General features: G+C 43.4%; 1 protein-coding gene across 2 annotated transcripts in view; it reads right to left on the bottom strand.

The window, feature by feature from the left end:
- Window positions 1-22,399, bottom strand: part of GRM5 (glutamate metabotropic receptor 5) — a 286,384-nt gene that overhangs the window by 259,552 nt on the left and 4,433 nt on the right. For both annotated transcript variants that reach the window (XM_063127180.1, XM_063127181.1), the window contains exon 2: window positions 6,547-7,421. In XM_063127180.1, the coding sequence (XP_062983250.1) occupies window positions 6,547-7,219 (673 nt within the window). In that variant the 5' untranslated portion in view covers window positions 7,220-7,421. The remainder of the gene's footprint in view (window positions 1-6,546; window positions 7,422-22,399) is intronic.

Below are 22,399 nucleotides of genomic sequence, written 5' to 3'. Positions count from 1 at the left end.
CCCACTCCGCTCCGCTCGGACCGCAGACGGAGGCAGGTAAGGGAGAGGAGGGCGGGGGGCGGGGTGTTACCGGGCCCTGCTGCCGTCGACAGCGGCAGGGCCCGGTAAACCCCACTTACCTTTCCAGCGGAGCTCCAGATCGAGGCGAAGGATCCGCCTTCACCTCGATCCTCTTCGCCACGCTCCGCCGCCCCCCCAATCCTCTTCGCCTCCACCTTAAGGGGAGGCGAAGCCCCCCGCTCCGCTACTGCTTCTCTGGTCCGATTAGAAGCGGAGCACATCCCTAAAAAATACACTGTTCTATTGCCAGTGCTAATGGTGACTCCCAGCCCTGAGTAACTATTGGGGAATTACTTCTCCCTTTGGAGAAAGTCAGTGAAATAGTCATGGAGTGAGACAGGGGACACACACACACAAATACATTTCTTCATCCACAAACACGATGGGAGAACCTTGGGAGGCCATTTGCACATCGCTCTACATGACAATACAAAAGGAAATGTAACCTTAGCACACAGGTAAAATGTTTACTCTTTTGAGTTGTTGTTGATTTTACCCTGAGGAACTATGGTAGGAGGAAGAGATTCTGATGAGACTGTGAGGGGGAAATAAGAGGCGGAGATCATGAAGAAAGGCTCTGAGGAAACTCCAAAGACAGAGGCCATTTCTACACCTGCCTTTCTTTCTGGGACCGACCCAGGTTCAACCCTGTGCATGCAAATGACACACAGGGGATCCCAGGAGCAGGCAGGGACAATCCCTGCATTTGCCTGAGATAATCCTTAGGTGTAGAAAGGGCCAGAGACAAAAAGAGAAGACCTGAGGAGGCTGAGAAAAGACCAGGAAAGAGAGCATTATTCCCCCCCCCACCTCACTCTAGTTGCCAGTCAGTAACAGCCCCATAAACAACTCCTAGTACAGCTACCTCTGAGTCCAGGACTGCAGAGGTCTTATTTATTAATTACATATTTATACTGCCCAACAGCCAAGGCTCTCTGGGCTGTTAAAATAACCCACACTGGTGCTCCATATATACAGTATCTGTTGGACTCCATTCCCTCCATTGCATTGTTTAGAGTGCAACTTTACATTGTTTATTCATGTGGATGGTTGTTCTGCTTCCTTCCCCCTTTCCCTTCCCTAGTAAATAAATCCTAGTTCTTGTTTTATGAGTTGCTCACTGGTCCCCCACCCCCGCCATCTGCTTTCAAGGAACATGGAGCCTAGTGGAGAGGAGGCATAGCACTCTAGTTTGGGGTCAGTATCTTCCTCCCTCACCTACTATTGTATGAACTCAGACAAGGCCGGCCCAAGGTGATGACACTCCCTCCCATGCCATGCACAAAAGCTGACTGGACTGGTAGGTGAATCTTCCTGGTAGGGAAGAACCCATCTTCCCTACTAATGATTGTGCCACTCTTCCACTGCACCTGAAAGCATCAGAATAACTTAGGGGGTGCAAGGCACACAGGTCTCTCCTCCCAACACCTTGCTGCCACCTCTCAGCATCTGTGGACTGAGGTAGCTGCTTCACTCTGCCCAATGATAGGGCCAGCCCTGAACCAGGTCCCATGATTTCTCACTAATATATGAACCCAGTTTCCATGGTTTACACACACACACACACACACACACACACACACACACACACACCAGGATGTTGGTGGGGCAAAGTGGAGTTATATAAATTATGAGAGGATACCATTTAAAAAGCAACAAAATTAACAGCAGAGCACAAGAGGAAATTGATCAATTATTAGACTCAGGCCATAGCTAGAATCCCAGTGCATCCACATGACACACAGGGGATCCCGGGATTAGGGATGGATGATCTCGCCCTCCCCTTTAGCCCTGGTTTTTCCGCTGTCTCAGGCTGAGCCCGAGACCGTGGAACGTGTGACTGGGTACCGCGGTTTGACCCGGTTCCTTGTGATTCCTCGTGAGGAGCCAGGACCCACGCATGGGGTGCAGAGCTCCTCAGGAGCACTTCGCCTATCAGGGGTAGGGTGGGGGGAGCAGGGAAAGTAATTTTGTTTAAAAAATCACTTACTTTTTGTGCACGAGCATTCGTGCGCTACTGTCCCTTTAACTAAAAAAAAATGGCGGGCGCAACACCTCTCCGTCTGAGGTCGTCGCACGTCGCATGTAAACAGAAGAGGGATCTCACGATAAACACATTGCGAGATCTTCACTTCGCTGTCAGGTAGGTCTAGCTAAGGCCTCAGTCACAGGAAACTCCCAGTGGGGTGAGCAACCCAAGGAAATTTCTCTCAGAGAATCTCAAACGTTCTCAGAAGAGGCAATGCCACTGAATGACATCTGAAGATCAAAGGGGTGGGTGGGCTTAGAATGATAGGAGAAATTTCCACAAGCTTGGTGCCAATGCCAAGAAGACCTTGTTCCAGGTGGGTCCCTGTGGGACCTGGCTTGGGTCCTCCAATGAAATCATAGAGCATGTGTCAATTTGTGCATCTTATAAGAAGATTGATTACAATTCTCAGTATTCTTGAGGGAGTGCCTTCTCACTTACCAACCTGCCCAGTCACTGAGGTCATTGGAGGGCATGTTCCTGGTGGTTCCACATGGACCCTTGGCCCTGTTAGAGTCCACCAGGAGAAGAGCCTTTAGTGTGGTGGCCCCGTGTCTTTAGAACTCCCTATCCCTGGAGGCTGCTTCCAGTGCCTCGTGGAAATAGCTCTTTTCCAGGAAGGGGTCCTTTGTTTAAAATTGAACAATTTTAATTTGCTGTTTTTACCTTCTTTCTTTTTACTGTTTTATTCCTATGCACACTGCTCCGGAATCTATTTTAGATATGGAGCAGTATATAAATGTTGTAAATAAATAAATAAATATCCATATTCTATTTCTTGTTGATGTTATCTATCCATGTGGTCCCATCTGAGAGCCAGTGTGGTGTAGTGGCTAAAGTGCTGGACTGGGAGTCAAGAGATCTGGGTTCTAGTCCCATCACTCAGCCATGGAAACCCACTGGGTGACTTTGGGCCAGTCACACGCTCTCAGCCCAACCCACCTCACAGGGTCGTTGTGGTTGTGAGGATAAAATGGAGAGGAGGAGGATTATGTATGCCTCCTTGGGTTCCTTGGAGGACAAAATGTGGGATATAAATACAATAACAAATAAATAAATAAATCTGGAACATGAGCCAATCCTCTGAAAAGGAAACCCCTCACGCTTGGTATGCTCAAAACAAGGAATGCAGTACCACACACAGCCACACTTTTTCCTGTGGCTCTGTTCTGTGGTTCTGTCCCACGCTGTTACTACCCAGTTTTCCTCCTACATTGTTTGAACTGCCATTGATGTGATGAATATTCCAACTGTTGCCCCGAGAGTTAGATTCATTAAGCTAATTAGCCAGACATTTTCAAAATGTCATCTAAAGGGCTTCTGGGTTAAGCACTTTATTTAAGGGGTAAGCGATGTGGAAAACATCCTTCATATCAACACGAAGCCAGACACATGTTATGCTGGCAAGGGAAAAGATGCCCATGGCAAGATCCCAGGGCAATCACTCAATCCCCAATAGAATGTCTCAACACGGAAGGCATGGCGTCATAGGGGGAAATGAAATGCACTGGACGTGCCACGAGGCTCCTGGTGTATTATTATTATTATTATTTATTTATTTACATAGCACCATCAATGTACATGGTGCTGTACAGAGTAAAACAGTAAATAGCAAGACCCTGCCGCATCACGGAGAGATGCGCCACGTGGTTCTAGTGATCCACATGATCAGATTAACAGGAGTCTAGCCGAACATTCTGCATTTACACACATTTATCCCTTGCTATCGTGGAAACTCTCCTTCCTCTCCCCTCTGAGCTCATCTACACCAAGCAAGATATTCCACCATGAAAGCGGTATGAAAGCAGTATATAAAAGGCAGGAGCCACACGACTGCTTTATAGCGGTATAGGAGTGCACTGCAGGATCTTCACTACTGCTTTATAGTGGTACTAAAGTGCACTGGCAACTGTTGAGGCCCATGACGCATCTACACCAAGCAGGATATAACACTATGAAAGCAGTCTATGGTATGTGTCAATGGGCCCCAACAGTTGTCATTGCACTTCAATACCACTATAAAGCAGTAGTGAAGATCCTGCCTTTTATATACCACTTTCATACCACTTTCATAGTGGAATATCCTGCTTGGTGTTGATGAGCCCTCTGTCTGTTGTCACTCACAATCAAAATGTATATCAAAGCTGGACAGCCAACTGTCAGGGATGCTTTGAGGTGGATTCCTGCATTGAGCAGGGGGTTGGACTTGACGTCCTTATAGGCCCCTTCCAACTCTACGATTCTATGATTCTATGGTGTTGAACCTTGTCTCGTGTATATATGTAATGAATCTGTGTAGATATGTGCATTAATGTTATGACTCTGTCTTCTTCTGGTAAGTAGATCTATAGTGTGAGTAGTATGAGTGACTGGAGATACACCAAGCAGGATATAACACTATGAAAGCAGTCTATGGTATGAGTCAATGGGCCCCAACAGTTGTCAGTGCACTTCAGTACCACTATAAAGCAGTAGTGTGGCTCCTGCCACACTATATATTGCTTTCATACCACTTTCATAGTGGAATATCCTGCTTGGTGTAGATGAGCCCAGGGTGACCATTTCAGTGGGAACATGTGTTGTCATTAATACTAGTACATCTGGGATTGGAGATAATGAGTCTCAGGGCCTGGTAATGCTTACCCTAAATGTTAGGTGAGCACTTTGATTCATGAATTCAGCGGAGGCTGGTGCCTCTGATTTCATTGGGGCTGTGAATCCATGCAGGGTTTCAGACAGAACCAGGGTGCAAAGCGGGGAAGTGTCCAAGATAAAGACAAAAAGAGAGAATGGTCTCAGGATGCTATAAAAACTAAATTTGTTTATAGCATCCAGAGACCATTCTCTCATTTTGTTTTCAGTTAGAATCTGCCAGAACTCTAAAGGAGCCATCCAAGAGGTAGAACCGTGCATCACAAATAGGTTTAGCACTTTGGATAGCTCTTTTAGAGTTCTGACTGAACCCCAGAATGGATTCACAGCCCCACCAAATTTGGAGCCACCAGCCTTCACTGCCTGAATTCTTCTGCATCTTGTATTTTAATCTCAGGCATCAAAGAATTCCCCCCCTCCTCTACCAACCAACCTACTGGTCCTCTTTCCACCTGCCCACTGATCCACCCAGTGTTCTCCCTCTTTTTCTCCCAACCCACACACTAGATTTGGTGCTCTTCTTCATTGCGAAGGAAGGCAGTTATCTCGCCCACCCCCAATTTGGTGAGCGAGATATTCCCAGGGAATTTATTCACTCTCCCTGAAGCCTTCCACTGGAACACCGCTATGCCGGCTTAGTAAGTGGATTGGAAGGGAAAGCAAGATGTGCTTTCAAGATCAGTGGATGGAGAGAGCACTGGGTGGGTGAATTCAGACTGGCTCCAAAATTATCTGATTCCATCTCTAGGAGCCCTGCGAAGAACTTCAATCCCCATAGTACCTGACACACTTTTAGCAAAGGCAACACACCTCTACTTAGAATAAAGATACTAGATACCAGATTCTTAAGGGAATATGGGATTATAATGGCTAAACAGAAAGGGATTTCTAACGTTATGCAAGGTAGCACCCAGCTCTCTTGAGAAACAAGAAATTGTATACACCTGAAAATGCAAAATACAGGAGATGGAAATTTTTATTTATTTATTTTATTTATTATATTTGTATACTGCCCAATAGCCGAAGATCTCTGGGCAGTTCACAAAAATATGCCCACGGAGAATGGGCATAAAACTTCTTTTGTGACTTTACCCACATATAAACAATGTTGAAGACATGTAACCGATATGTCTACATCTATGCATATAAAATTGCAGCAATAAGATCCCCTATAGGATCCATAGGTCACAGTATTAGGTTATTTAAAATTGGAATAAAAGAGATCATATGGATTTTTAATTCAACATTCATGGAAAGAACTTGAATAACAAAGACCTAAGGCTTACCTGCCATCCAGTGTAAGGTCAACATATCTTAGTTGAGTATTAGTTTCTTAAAATGAGTATATTGCATAAAATACCGAGAGCAAAGTTCACAATCAATAAACCTTTTTGATGTCTCCAACCCCAAACTTGTAGAATATTGTGAAAATAATTCAATTTGCATGGTTACACTTTATTTGCATCCCAATCCTGTACACATCATTTCAAAAGTACACCCCACTGTGCCCAATTAAATATGCAGCCTTTATTAATTAATTGGTGTAGTATATTGCCTATTACATTGTGTTTATTGCAGTGATGTGCAGCATCCTGATAAGTTTGTATAGGTTGTTGTTGCTGTTATTGTTATTGCTGCTCTTTTTGTTAAATTCAACGTGTAAGCAAAAAAAAATCAACACTGGATAATACGAATTACTAAAATCTAGAATATGGTATATATAATAAATATACATAAAATAACCTGGAACATCCCCTTGTCACATGAAAATGTCATATTTAGATGAAAGAAATATCCTCCCTTACCTTCGGTATGTACGGCAGACACGTAGGTCCAGTTGTATCTCTTAACAATGTCCACCATAGCCCGAGCCTGTTGTGCATCAGAGGGTACCACTCTCATGAAGTATTTGAACAGGGTTTTGTCACTTAAGTCCATGCTTGTGGCAGAGTAGGCAATCTGAGGTATGTTGAAAAGTTGCAACAAGTTTTGGACCTGGATTGCCACAGAGCTGGACCCAGGTCCAATGACCCCAACAATGGGTTTCTTGGCATGGAAGGACGATGAAGATCCATCCACACACTTCATCAATCCTTCCTCCTCTTCTGCTGAGATGAGAGAATCCCGTATGAACTCGATGCTTTGCTCGAGAGCGACCGCCGAATGCCAACACGAGTCCCGAATCTCACAGCCTAAAGTTATGTTTGGCAGCAGCATTTGGTTCTGATTAATCCTGTCTAGAGTGTGGAGCATCGCCTCCACTCTCTGGATCCCATATTGCTCTCTCACCTCTCCACATTTCCTCTCATGAACCTTGTCCACAGTTGGCTGATGATGGACAGAGAACAAAGCCCCAATGATGATGTCGCCGGGCATATGGGCCACCACCCTCCTTTCGTTGGACTGTGCCGAAACCAAAAGACCAAAGTTCCCACAGACATCTTCCTTCAGTAACAAGATAACAAGCAGAAGGAGCATTTTAGGAAACGGTTTAAGCCAGTATGGGAAACATGATGAGATGACCAGGTGAGAAGGTCATTCAAAAACAATGGGGAAGTCTTTCGGAGGAAGTGAAGCAATCAAGTCGATGCTCAGCTGGACATTTCCAAGCATTTTCTACAGGATTTCCGACATCTTCTCTCCAGTTCAGGGGAGAGGATGCAATCATAGTCTTCGCAACCTTCAAGAGAAAGGTGATTAAAATGTTGTTGTTTTAAGGAAGAGCAATAATTGCTAGAGCCTCGTCTAGCTAGAGCAAGGGTGAGACAGAACTAAGTCTCGTTAGATCTATGTTGTTGTTTACTAGAACTCCACCAGATCCACCAACCTGAACCAGGTGTTAAAGGCATCCACTTAAAATTAAAGAACATGATGCCTCTGAGCACATTCTGAGCCTAGGTTATGTTTTCCATATCAAAACTGAGGTCAGACCTTTTACATAAAAGTACACTACTAGCTACCTCCACACCCTTGTCATTTCAGCAGCCTAATTTAGATGGAAGGACTCATTTTGGTGTTGCTATCATTAAACAAATGGCAGTCAAAAATCCTTGCTGATATACTGCAAATCACCCAGAAACCTTCTAGCAGTTCGTGGCCCTACCTTCTGCCCATCCGTGATCTAGAGTTTCCACCAATACTTTGATAAAAAGCAATTTGAAGTGACTTTGTTGGGTATGGCTTGGATCCACTGTTAGTCGCATTGAAATGAATGGTGTAGGAGGAATTTTCGGGTGGTCTTTTGAGAGGTACTGAACATATGCACAGGTTCCTGCAATACCTTGTAACAGTACTCCTTAAATCCCCCACTATAGTAGGTGTAAAGAAGACTCGGAGATAAGACATCCAGAATGACTGACTTCACTCAGACTCACAAGCACAATGAAACTGTTATAACTTTAAAAACATTTATCTAAACAATTTATGAAAGTTAAAGTCAGACACACAAACCTCCATTCAGCAAAGCAAATTAAAAGAACATACAAGTCTGGCAGATTTGGAGAACAAGACAAACATAGAGAAACCCAAACAAACACAGACTCTGTGAAGGAGCTCTTCTCCACGGAGGGACTTCCATCTCTCCCAGGCAAGATCTTGCATGATGGAAGGGGAAGACATCTTATCCCTCTGTGTTCAGACTTAAATGCCCAATTTGACATAATCAATTCCTCCTATTGATGCTTCTAAACTTCTAAACTAGGGTGACCCTATGAAAAGGAGGACAGGGCACCTGTATCTTTAACAGTTGCATAGAAAAGGGAATTTCAGCAGGTGTCATTTGTATATATGGAGAACTTGATGAAATTCTGTCTTCATCACAACAGTTAAAGGTGCAGGAGCTATACTAGAGTGACCAGATTTAAAAGAGGGCAGGGCACATACAGCTTTAACTGTTGTGATGTAGAGGGGATTTCACCAGGTGCTACATGCATACAAATGACACCTGCTGAAATTCCCTTTTCTCTACAGTTGTTAAAGATACTGGAATCCTGTCCTCCTTTTCATATGGTCACCCTACTAAAGCATTACCCTATCACTTGTACACCCATTTCAAACCCATTCTATGCCCCCAAAAGCTTCTTCCTCTTTGCTATGCCAACGAAAATTTATAACTCCAGTCTTACACATATCTAGTAAAATTTCAAATGAAGAAATAATCTTACAATGGAGCTTAAATTATAACTTCTCCCATTCATTGTAATGGGTCTACTCTAAGTAGGACTAACATTGGATACAAGCCTTATACAACAAAGTCCCTTCAAAGGTAGTTATAAGTTGTCCCATTCATTTCAATGAATTTACTCTAAGTAGGATACAGTGAATACGTACAACTTTGTGTTTCTGTGTGCTTGTGTTTATTCAAGCAAAACATCTGGAGAATTTTGAGACAGATGACACTCAAATATCAATAAGACTAATGGATTCTTTAAAATTTATTTTTAAGAGGAGTACTGTAAATCCTAAAACCAGTTTCCAGATTTTATCTAGGGCAAAATTATTTATTTAAACATTTTATAGAACTTACTCACAAGCTAGAGGGGCTTATACTATAATATATATATAAAATGTAAACAAATAAGTAAAATATAAATCACAATAAAACCACATATAAGACAAAGCAGCATCAGAAAATGTAAATCTTCACTTGATGAAATAGGAAGGTTTTACAGACTTTTTGAAAAGGCAACATTGGTGGAGTCTTTCCAAAATTTGGAGACCATTGCTGAAAAAGACTGATCCTTAGCCACTGTCCATCTGAACCTTTCCTATAGAAGGAACAGACGTCCTCCACAGAGTTTGGCTATGTCATCAGGGGCTGATGGGAGTTGTAGTTCAACACATCTGAAGGGCACCTAGTTAAAGAAGACTGACTTAGAGCAACATGGGTTATCATCATAGAATCATATCATAGAATAGCAGAGTTGGAAGGGGCCTACAAGGCCATTGAGTCCAACCCCCTGCTCAATGCAGGAATCCACCCTGCAGCATACTTGACAGATGGTTGTCCAGCTGCCTCTTGAAGGCCTCTAGTGTGGGAGAGCCCATAACCTCCCTAGGTAATTGATTCCATTGTCGTACTGCTCTAACAGTCAGGAAGTTTTTCCTGATGTCCAGCTCATTATTATTATTATTATTATTATTATTATTGTTATTGTTATTGTTATTGTTATTATTTATTTATTTATATAGCACTATCAATGTTAGGGTGACCATATTTTGGAAACCAGAAAGGAGGACAACATGGTCACCATGTTAAAATTATTTTTTAAAAATAATTTTAAAACCTCAAACTTTTTAAAAAAACACCTAAAACTCAATGGATGGACAGATCTGTTTCAATCTTGGCATAGCTAAAGTCCTTGTTAAGAGCAATCATGGTGCCAAGTTTCATCTCTTTATCTTTAAAAATAACATTTTAATTTTTTTTAAATCTTCATATTTTAAAAAATTCCTAAAAATCAATGGATGAACGGATCTGTTTAACATTTGGTATGACTAAAGCCCTTCCTAAGAGCTACCATCATGCCAAGTTTCATGTCTTTATCTTAAAAAATGACGGAGTTATAAGCATTTTTGTTAATTCCCATTAGAGCTGCTCTTTGGAGAAAATCCGGATTTCACCTCCCCACTCCCAGATTTGTCATCAAAAACCCGGACAAATCCGAGCAAATCTGGTCATATGGTCACCCTAATCAATGTACATGGTGCTGTACAGAGTAAAACAGTAAATAGCAAGACCCTGCCGCATACATCATGAGACCTTTACATGGAACCTTAAGAGATTCAGAGGTTACTGCTCATATAGTGCAGCTATTGAAGGTTTGCAATGATGTACCTGTTATAAAAGTTCAGTGGGGTGGCCATGTGTCCTTCTTTACAAAGGACAGTCCTCTGTTTAAAGGGCTGTCAGAAGGCAGGCCTATATTTGAAGGGCCAAGTCTGGTTTAAAGATAAATAACCACAATGATAGATATCATTGCTCTAGGGTCCTGCTTGTCAGTCACTGCGTGAACAGAATGCTGGACTAGATGGACCCTTAGTCTGATCCAGTGGGTAGGCTGACCATATGAAAAGGAGGACAGGGCTCCTGTATCTTTAACAGTTGCATAGAAAAGGGAATTTCAGCAGGTGTCATTGGTGTGCCTGCAGCACCTGGTGAAATTCCCACTTCACCACAACATTTAAAGCTGTAGGAGCTATACTAGAGTGACCAGATACAAAAGAGGGAAGGGCATCTGCAGTTTTAACTGTTGTGATGAAGAGGGGATTTCACCAGGTGCTACATGCATACAAATGACACCTGCTGAAATTCCCTTTTCTCTACAATTGTTAAAGATACAGGAATCCTGTCCTCCTTTTCATATGGTCACCCTACCAATGGGGCTCTTCTGATGTTCTTATGGGAGAACAAAGGCCCTTGAAGATGCCTATCCACAGCTAGTACCTGGACAGCAAATTGAGCAGGCACACAGGTGGTTGCCTGGCCACAAACTTCCCCACTCCCGGTGTAATGTATTGTATTTCTATTTATAGATAAGTAATGATTTCTACATATTCATCTCTACAGATACACCTGCATATTCCATGCAACTCTGCATCCTCTTTTTCGGCAACGCATTAACGGCCACCCTAATGATCACAGGGCCTTTATGTGGGTCCTTAAAAGATCCTAAGAGAACTGCTCTGTATAGTTATTGTGAATTTGCAAGGCCATCCCTGTTATAAAAGCTCACTGTGGATGGCCGGGCTTTCGAAGACTTCTAGGCATGCTCTGCAATGAAGCCCAGGCATTCAGATTAGCGAAGCTCCGTTTAATTACAGTGCAATCTGTTTTCTTCTATTGCAGCTCTTAACTGCTTATTGTATGCCTCTAAAGGCCATTCAATACCCTCTGCAAATGCCTATGCATTTAAAGTGCTTTCCCTAAATTAATATGCTTCAGTAATGCCTTATACCTCAATGGCATGTTCTCTTCCTACACATTTTTTTCCGAAGGGAAGCTTTCTCTTTTTGTTTCAGCTCAGAATCTCATTACTGTCATTATCCTAGAAGTGAACCGGGTTAGGTCTGTCTGTGCGTTTTCATAACCCAGAATGCAAACTGAAGATCAACTAGGGCAGGGATTCATAGCTAATGCATGTGTACCAGCCACAGACTGAAAGGAAAGCATGCTTACATTAAACCATAGGGCAGATTTATTTATTTATTTATTTATTTGATTACATTTATATACCGCCCCACAGCCGAAACTCTCTGGGCGGTTTACAACAATTGAAAATAGTAAACATTAAAAGTAGGGGTGTGCACGGACCCCCCGCTCCGCCCCACGGGCCAATCCAAAAATTTCAGATCGGCCAGCTCCTCTCCGCGCCGCTCCGCCCATACTCCGCTCCTCTTCGCCGCGGAGCTCCGGCTCCGAATAGGAGCTCCGCAGTGGAGGGGAGTGGTGCCAGGTAAGGCCGGGAGAGGAGGGGGGGTTACCGGGCCCTGCCACCGTCGCCGCCTGTGTAGTGATGGCGGCAGAGCCCAGTAAGGGACCAAGGGGGAGGAGGGCCTTACGTGCCTCCGTCCGCGGTCCGTCGGCTTCTTCAATTGAGCCTGTGGTTCAGCCAGGAAGTCTGGGCAGCAAGTGTGGCCTAGACATCCTGGTTGAACCGTGGGCTCAATTGAAGAAGCCGAGGGACCGCGGATGGAGGCAGGTAAGGGAGAGGGGGGGTTACCAGGCCCTGCTGCTGTCGCCGCATGGGCGATAGCGACAGCGGCAGGGCCCGGTAAACCCCACTTACCTTTCCGGCGGAGCTCTGGATCGAGGCAAAGGATCCGCCTTCACCTCGATCCTCTTCACCACGCTCCGCTGGCCCCCCAATCCTCTTCGCCTCCGCCTTAAGGGGAGGCGAAGCACCCCGCTCCGCTTCTAATTCGCCGGTCCGATTAGAAGCGGAGCACATCCCTAATTAAAAGTATACAAAATGTTAAAAAACATAAAAAACAGTATAAAAACAACAGTATCCATTTAAAAACAACCATTCTGGGGGTCCATTAAAAACAAACTTAACGTTGTTAAATGCTGTTAAAATGCTGTTAAAATGCCTGGGAGAAGAGAAAAGTGTTGACCTGGCGCCGAAAAGATAACAATGTTGGTGCCAGGCGAGCCTCATTGGGAAGATCATTCCACAGTCGGGGTCACCACCGAAAAGGCCCTCACCCTTGTTGCCATCCTCCGAGCTTCCCTCGGAGTAGGCACTCGGAGGAGGACCTTAGATGTTGAGCGCAGTGTACGGGTAGGTTCATGTCGGGAGAGGCGTTCCATCAGGTATTGTGGTCCCAAGCCATGTAGGGTTTTATAGGTTAAAACCAGCACCTTGAATTGGGCTTGGAAACATATAGGCAGCCAATGCAAACGGGCCAGAATCGGTGTTATATTCTCAAACCTCCCTGTTCCAGCTATCAATCTGGCCGCCGCATTTTGCATAAGCTGTAGCTTCCGGACCGTCTTCAAAGGCTGCCCCATGTAGAGGGCATTGCAGTAATCTAATTTGGATGTTACCAAAGTATGGACAACTGAAGCTAGGTTATCGCTGTCCAGTTTTGGGATGAGGGGGATGATGTTCTACGTCTAGTTGTATGGGATTGTGATGGGATTGGTTGCGCTTGCCTTCTTGGAGAAGGTATGCCCCCAGGAGCTGGTGTCAGCCCCGCTATGATGAGGCTGATATGTTTATAGCTTTGTAGATAATATATATTGAGTCTGTGCTCACGTTGATCTGCATGTTTGCTTTTCTGTTAATGGGATTCCAGAGCTGTCCAGGCAGACCTACACTCTGGGGCTGCCTTCTTCAGCTTGGCTATTGGCAGAATTATTTTCAGTCCCTTTCTTAATCATCCCTGATGTGGGATTTGCCTTTTTCCACAGCTCCTGCACACTGGGTCCATCTTTTCATTGAACAACACCCCTCCTAAATAACACCACGGCAAAATAATAATAATAATAACACCCACATTCAATAAATAGGAGCCCCTTAAATAAAATCATGTTGGGGTGCATTGAGTCTCCAAAGAGTGTAAAATCCGTAGACATTAGGTCACAAGGGAATGGATAGAAGCCTTGGAGGAAGCGGAGGTAGACATCGTTAGGCTTCATTTGCTTGATCCTACCTGGAGTCCCATCTTAGTGAACCAGCAATATTTCTATCCAAAGCTTTGGTATCCCCCCTGCTTTCCATGATGCACTGAGAGTCCGCACTTGTTCCTACGGATAGACAGACAGATGGATGGATGAATTATGGGCTCATCTACACCAAGCAAGATATTCCACTATGAAAGTGCTATATAAAAGGCAGGAGCCACACCAAGCAGCATATAACAGTACAAAACCGGTATATAGTATGTGTCAATGGGCCCCAACAGTTGTCAGTACACTTCAATACCGTTATAAAGCAGTAGTGTGTCTCCTGCCTTTTATATACTGCTTTCATAGTGGAATATCCTGCTTGGTGTAGATGAGCCCTTAGTGAGAAGTGTAATAGGCCACCTATTAGGGAAACCTACGAAGGGCTGTGGTAGGGTACATTTGCCTTGCCTTGCCCTGTGCTATAGACAAGTTCCCCTGTCCATGCCATAGACAGGTTCCCTGTCTTTTTGCAACTACAAGGCATAGCTGTGGCCAGCAATTTGGATGGCTTTAAAAGGGGGTTAAATAAATTCCTGGAGGAGAAGGCTATCAATGGCTACTACTCCTGATGGCTATGTCCTGCCTACACTATCCATGCCAGTAAACCTATATAACCAGCTGCTGGGAACATGGGTGGGAGGGTGATCTTGCATCATGTCCTACTTGTGGGTCTCTGTTTGACAGCTGGTTGGCCATTGTGTGAATAGAGTGCTGGACTAGATGGACCCTTGATCAGATCCAGCATGGCTCTTCTTAAGTTTTTCATGTTACGGTCTTTCCAAGAGGTCTTACTACATTTGAACATATCTCCCACAGCCAACAATTTCATATGAATGCTTATTTTGATATATGGTCCGGTTATAATAACATGTATCTCTGAAATGGGAATATTAAATTCCCCTCCCTTTTTTTCTTTTCTCCCCCAATTCTATTGCTGCTGCTGCTGTTGAGAGAGAGAGAGAGAGAGAGAGAGAGGAGATGCCCCCAAGCCTAAGTGAATTATCTGCTCTTCCATGGTAACCCCAAGTCTATTGCTTTTGCACTGTGGGTTGCTTGTGGGTTTGTGGTCAATAGCTGGTTGCCCATTGTGTGCACAGTGCACACTGTGTGCACCATCTTTGCAGGATCAAGGATCCTGCAAAGATGGATCCTTGATCTGACCCAGCATGGCTCTTCTTATAATGTTCTTAATCATGTACTATTCATGAACAGCCTTGCCTGTGAGTGGTTGGCAAAACCTGGATTTCAGGTAGCCCCCCACTCTTTTCACACAGTCACACACACATGCATACACACACACATGCATATACATGTCCTATATTTCTGTATGTTCATATGCATTCACTACAGACACACACGTCACGAAAAGAGTGTCTCAATTACAGCTGTAAGCTGCACCGCCGCCATCACTGCCAAAGCCCCAAAAGAAAGCTACACAGGTAGATATAATTCCCACCATGGAACTCTATTGTCTGTAAATGCCCCTTGCAAGCAACGTTGTTGATGTGGGAGGATGCATAAAGGACAGTTTCCCCAAAGAAGCCCATCTAAACGTATTGATCATTTTGGGTTGGCAATTTCAGAAATGTCTTATTTGTATTGTCACTGCACAACCCTGTGTGCAATTGCATTTACAGTTGCATTTCCACCATGGGTTGGAGGAGGGATTGTGATGGAACACCTCCGTTTAATTCACCAGACCGAAAGCACTGACAGCATTGGAAAGGGCTTTCGAAACAACAACAGGGTCTTACTGCATTCAGTCAAGGGATGCAATGCCAGACGTCTCTATCCTGGGCTCAAACTAACACAGTGACAAGGAAAACAGCAAAGAGTCTTGTGGCACCTAAAGGACAAAGGTATTTATTATGGCATAAGCTTTAATGCGTCTCTTCAAACAGCATATGTTATTGTAACAGTGCCCACTAGTGGCACCGCCTTATAAAAGCCGTTCAGCTTTTCCATTAAACTTCACTCCTTAAAATCCCAAATACTCATACCTGGATTCATTTAGGGAAGACCTTTTTTTTTTTTTTTTAAAGGAGGGGTAACATTTTTCACATCAGGCAATTGATGTAAGAATTTTATTTTCTACAGTCTAGTAACTTTCGAAATGAAAAAAGAGAGGCTGAAAGCCTCCAAAATCTGTGTCATAACTTTATCAGGTCAGTTCAAAGACCCCCCCCCCCAAAAAAAAGTGTGCAACTTTTTGAGAAATCCTGATCTCTTCATCAGGTAAGACATTACAAAAAGCACATGGGGCAGTCTATGGGGGAAATGGGACAGGGGGAGGAGGTTGACTTGATACTTTAGTCTGGGTGGCTGCATAGTCACTGTGTAGGGTGATTCTGTGGGAAGGAGGACAGTGCTCCTGCATTTTTAACAGTAGCATAGAAAAGAGAATTTCAGTAGGTGGCAAGCAGCACCAGGTGAAATCCCCTCTTCATCACAACAGCTAAAGCTGCAGGAGCCCTGCCTTCTTTTGTATCTGGTCACTCTAGTATCGCTCCTGCAGCTTTAACAGTTGTGATAAAGAGGGAATTCCAGCAGGTGCTGCATACATACAAATGACACCTGCTGAAATTCCCCTTTCAATACAACTGTTAAAGATACAGGAGCCCTGTCCTCTTTTTCATATGGTCTCTCTAGATAGTCAGAGTCTTAAGAGGGAGACAGAAATGTGGGTTGTTGTTGTTGTTTGCAGACATTCAATCTGGTCTCTGCCAGGTGATGTGATGATTTCAGGTTTCAACTCCACTGGGAACATCTGGAGACAATTGTTGATCTTCCATTTTTGCAAATATAAAATCCAGCTGTCTCCAACCTGGGCGAACCAGGCAGATATATATTTTTTCTTAAGAGCTTCTCTACATTAAGGGAAATCCTGTTGTGTACTCGCTGCTGTTTCTTTGGCACGATTGATATGAATTGGATTACATGGGAGGAGAAGGGTCCGCCTGGCGCCTACACTGTACTCCTTTCGTCGCCAGCTGAAGACCTTTTTATTCACTCAGTATTTTAACACTTAATTTTAACTTAAATTTAAATTATACTGTTTTAACTCTGTATTTTAACCTTATATCAATTTTGCTGCGTGGTTTTATACTGGTTGTGCTTTTTATAGTGTATTTTGTATTTGTATTTTTAACTTGTTGGTTGTTTTATGATGATTTTAATTTTTGTGAACCGCCCAGAGAGCTTCGGCTATTGGGCGGTATAAAAATGTAATAAATAAATAAATAAATAAATAAAATAAGGGTGGCAAGGCAGAAGGTCCTGCTGCTGTTTCCCAGAGCTCCTTTAAACGGTAGACACAGTTGAATCTAGGCAGCGTCTCCCTTCCTCTCTGGCATGTGTGCAAAGGAAGAGGGGTCTTGTTGGCTGTTTCCTCACAGCCCCCAGGAAAGCCAGGACTTACTTCTGAGCTGAAGTAACATTTTGCTGTAAGTTTACAAGACTCATCGCCCTTACTTGGGAGTAACCCCCATTGAATACAATGGGACTTACTTCTGAGTAGACACATGGGGATATGGATCTGCCTGCCTTTGTTGCAAGAAGGCATTTTACCCTCTTTGCTTAAAATCCTTCCTCAGCAGATTCATAGCACAATGTCAGCTTTACATGTTGCCGATTTTGTGCCGTTTGGGGTTTATTCCAGCTTATCTGTGATGTGTTTTAAAATGGAATGAGGAGGGAGGGGACCCACGAGAGACCTCCTGTTTGTATAGTGTATCATTAAATTGAATGAAAACTTCCTTGAATGGCCAGAAATGACTGTGCTGTAAATAGCTCATTTTGAGAATCTCTCTGGATTTTATAGTTTAAAAAATGGAGGATCAACAATTGTGTGCAAATTCTTTTTTCCGAGTGCTCCTAGGGAAAGAGACCTGGAGATCTTGAAACTTGCACATATTTTGTGATCTTTGAATTGGCCTAACACAGGTCTTACACTATCTGGATTCAGGAATTCCAAAGTCAAACAATGCCTTAGAATAGCTGCGTTGTCTGAACCTTACAACATGACAGATTTGCATAGCCACAGTGACAGACTGTGGTGCATAAGAGCACGACTAGTATGACATCCTGTGTGTGTGTGTGTGTGTGTTGGGGAGATCGTATTCATAGAATCATAGAATAGCAGAGTTGGAAGGGGCCTACAAGGCCATCGAGTCCAATCCCCTGCTCAATGCAGGAATCCACCCTAAAGCATCCCTGACAGAGGGTTGTCCAGGTGCCTCTTGAAGGCCTCTAGTGTGGGAGAGCCCACAACCTCACCAGGCAACTGATTCCATTGTCGTACTGCTCTAACAGTCAGGAAGTTTTTCCTGATGTCCAGCTGGAATCTGGATTCCTTTAACTTGAGTCCATTATTCCATGTCCTGCACTCTAGGAGGATTGAGAAGAGATCCTGGCCCTCCTCTGTGTGACAACCTTTTAAGTATTTGAAAGTACTTTTATTTTATTTAACATTATTTTAAGGCCACCTTTAAGGGTGGAACCCTCTTGAAGAAACTATACAAAACCAGAACATTTCCAGAACATTTGAGAACTACAAGTTCAACCGCAGCTTTTAAAGCTCAGCTAAAAACTTTTCTTTTTCCTAAAGCTTTTAAAACTTGATTTTGTTCTGACTTTATACTGCTAGTTTTACCGTACCCTGTGCCTGTTTGGTGCATTCTCTTCCCCTCCTTATTGTTTTATTATGATTTTATTAGAATGTAAGCCTATGCGGCAGGGTCTTGCTATTTACTGTTTTACTCTGTACAGCACCATGTACATTGATGGTGCTATATAAATAAATAAATAAATAAATAAATAATAATAATAATAATAATAATAATAAAACTATAATCACATTTTTAAAAACAGCACACACTAAAATACATCATCAAAAGCAAACAATGGAAGTTCCAACGCCTTACAAACAGTATCAGCAATGAATAAAAACAGCGTCTGATAGTTAATTAGGCAAGAGGGTGCAGTACCAGAGAGAAGCAGGATGGAGATGTATGAATGTGTGAGACGGGGTATTCTGGTCACATCACACATATGAACAGGAAGACAGGGCTCCTGTATCTTTAACAGTTGTACAGAAAAGCAAATTTTAGCAGGTGTCGTTTTTGCATGCATGCAGCGGCTTGTGAAATTCTCTCTCCATCACAACAGTTATCTGGTCACTCAGAGGGCAGGGCTCCTGCAGCTTTAACTGTTGTGAAGAAGAGGGAATTTCACCAGGTGCTACATGAATGCAAATGACACCTGTTGAAATTCCTTTTTCTATGCAACCATTAAAGATACAGGAGCCATGTCCTCCTTTACATATGAGCACCCTAATCATACTTATTATGAAGCAGTTCCATTTGAACCTTTAAAGCCCTGAAAGGGTAGGGACCACACTATCTGAAGGGCAGGTTACACTCATATGTACCTGTCTGAGCCTTTAGAACAGCATCTGAAGCCCTGTTTTCTAGTCCAGAGATGGGGAACCTCTGATCTTTGGGCCAAATTTGCCCACCAGGTTGCTCCATCTGACCCACAGGGCCTCAGGAGAAGTCCTGCCCCCTCCCTGTATTCCCTCTCCAAAAACCCATCCCCTGCAGCAGGGAGAGGAATCATCATGTTATCTCTTTCTATCAGCAATAGAAAGCCAAATCTTGTCCTCTTTTTCCACCCTAAGGGATGAAATCCCATGCAAGATATAGCTTCACTAAGCAGCAGGGAGGAAGAGCAGGGTATGTCAAATGAGGGGCAGAAAGATAAACAGACAACAACACCTCCTCTTGACTGGTATTCATTTTTTAAAAAATGGCACACAGAGGCTGCAACTCACTGCAGAGAAATTTGCCACCCCTTCCAGAATCCATTTCCTGAGGACAGTGCTTCATCTTCCTTCATGGTAAGGCCTGCGTTATTTCATCTTTGCCCATTCCAACTTTGTGGGCAGGCTCGTGTGAAACAAGAGCACCTAAAACCTTAAAAAGTGGATTTTACCACATAAAGACACATGCAAAGCCCAGCATGTCGAGAAGGACTGCTTACAGGTGATGCAGGAATGGCGTTGAAGGCTTTTGCATGTCCAACCTGGGTTTTGATGACTCACATATGCTTTAAAACCCTCCAGCTGTTGGGCACTGAGCACACACTTTAATGGGCTTGAGATAAGACCTTTTAAAGACCAAGCATATGACAGTACTGAAAATAAATGGGGGGATGTAAACGGCTATATTGTCACACTGGCAAATTGATAAAGGAAAAATAAAAGCTAGCAAGAGAGCTGTCAGAATACTTATCGAGGCTTGTAAATGTTCAAATATAGATGTTTAACTCATGCTACTAACTATGCCTGCATTCTGCAGTTCATAATAATTCTAGGGCATTGTTATCACTGTCTTCTGTCTTATCTCCACACTTATATCCAGGGTAGACAGATATCCTAGCATAAAACTGCCTTCTGCAACCTCTAGAAAGACACAAGATGGATGGTGATTGTTCCCAGTTAAGAATTATTATACGGCAAGTTTAAGAACCAGGTTTTCCAACTTTAGTCCACAATGCATCCTCAGCGTTCTAGTAAACGTCAAGGCAACGATGTAAGATGTAAGAGAAGAAGTGAAGGAATTATTTGGGAAGTGTCATCTCAAAACAGTTAAAGAAATGAACATGTAGTAGAAGATTCGAGTTGTCGCTGTTTTATTGCCAAAGCAAAAATAAAATAAAACCTTGTAATGGGAATGGTACTGAGTTGTGCCAAATGAGATCACCTTTCATCCAAGCTTGTAGTGCTAACAGCTAGAAATGCTTCCTCAATGGTCACTGATGGCTATAAAATGCTCTCTCCAATGAGCACTGATGGCTGGTGGCTACTAGTTAGGAAATGCTCTTCCACCTAATTGGGTGGATATGGGAGACAAACAGTTTAAGGAGTTGGGATGCAACTGGTGAAGAAGAGAGTTGACATTTTGTGGTTGGTTAGCATGGATCAGCTTTGGAGGAGAGAGACTAATAGTCCTGGCTGTTTGTTTGGGGGATTGTGGGGAAATTAGGCTGCTATAAAGACTGGAACTATCTGGTCCTTGCCATTCTGCCAGGGGTGGCAATTTGTGGTGCGCCAGATGATTTGGCTTACAATTCTCACCATAGAATTTATGGTGAGAATTATGGTATTTTAGCTTGATTTACTGTTCTTATTACTATGATTATTCTCTTATTTCTGTTTTGTGAACCCTTTCTCCCTTCGTATGTTTTAATGTGATTTTAGATTGTAAGCCTCTAGGCAGGGTATCACTGTTTTATTTGTATATTTTGTACAGCACCAAGTACATTGTTGGTGCTATATAAATAAATAAATAAATAAATAAATAATAGAATAGAATAGTAGAGTTCGAAGGGGCCTATAAGACCATCGAGTCCAACCCTCCACTCAATGCAGGAATCCACCCTAAAGCATCCCTGACAGATGATTGTCCAGCTGCCTCTTGAATGCCTCTACTGTGGGAGAGCCCACCACCTCCCTAGATAACTGGTTCCATTGTTGTACTGCTCTAACAGTCAGGAAGTTTTTCTTGATGTCCAACTGGAATCTGGCTTCCTGTACCTTGAGCTCATTATTCCGTGTCCTGCACTTTGGGGTGATCGAGAAGCGATCCTGGCCCTCCTCTGTGTGACAACCTTTCAAGTACTTGAAGAGTGCTATCATGTCTCCCCTCAGCCTTCTCTTCTCCAGGCTCAACATGCCCAGTTGTTTCAGTCTCTCCTCATAGGGCTTTGTTTCTAGACCCCTGACCTTCCTCGTTGCCCTCCTCTGAACCCCCTCCAGCTTGTCTGCATCCTTCTTGAAGTGTGGTGCCCAGAACTGGATGCAATACGCAAGATGAGGCCTGACCAGGGCCGAATAGAGGGGAACCAGTACCTCACACGATTTGGAAGCACCAGCACTAGCCAACATAAGACAACGGTGAAGGATTACAGGAGTTGCAGACCAAAACATCTGGAGGACTACAAGTTGTCCACCCTTCCTTTACATAGTGTGCATATTTCTAAATATATCATCATCATCATCATCATCATAGCAAATTTAAAAAAAAGACTATCCCTAGCTCACTGGTACACTTTTTACACACGGACATTAAATCAGTAAAGCCTGTCCCTTGGAAATTCTTACAGATCAGAGAAGAGAGTGAACATGAAAGGATATATTTAAAAAAAAGTAAGAGGGAAGAACATAAGAAGAGCCATGCTGGATCAGATGAAGCGCTTCTCTAACCCAGCCTTCTGTTCACATAATGGCTAACCAGATGCTCATGGGAAGCCCACCAGTAAGGCTTGAGCACAGTTACAACACCCTCCTGCTCGTGTTCTCCAGCAACTGGTATTCAGAAGCATACTTACTCCAATAGTGAAGGTAATTTATAGCCATCATGACTCATAGGCACTGACAGCCTTATCCTCCATGAATTTATCTAACCCGCTTCCAAAACCTTCCAAGT

This window comes from Elgaria multicarinata, chromosome 5 (assembly GCF_023053635.1).
Source record: "Elgaria multicarinata webbii isolate HBS135686 ecotype San Diego chromosome 5, rElgMul1.1.pri, whole genome shotgun sequence".
Classification (NCBI taxonomy): Eukaryota; Metazoa; Chordata; class Lepidosauria; order Squamata; family Anguidae; genus Elgaria; species Elgaria multicarinata.
The sequence above is the reverse complement of the archived record's forward strand: the minus strand, read 5'-3'. Positions and strand labels throughout refer to the sequence as shown.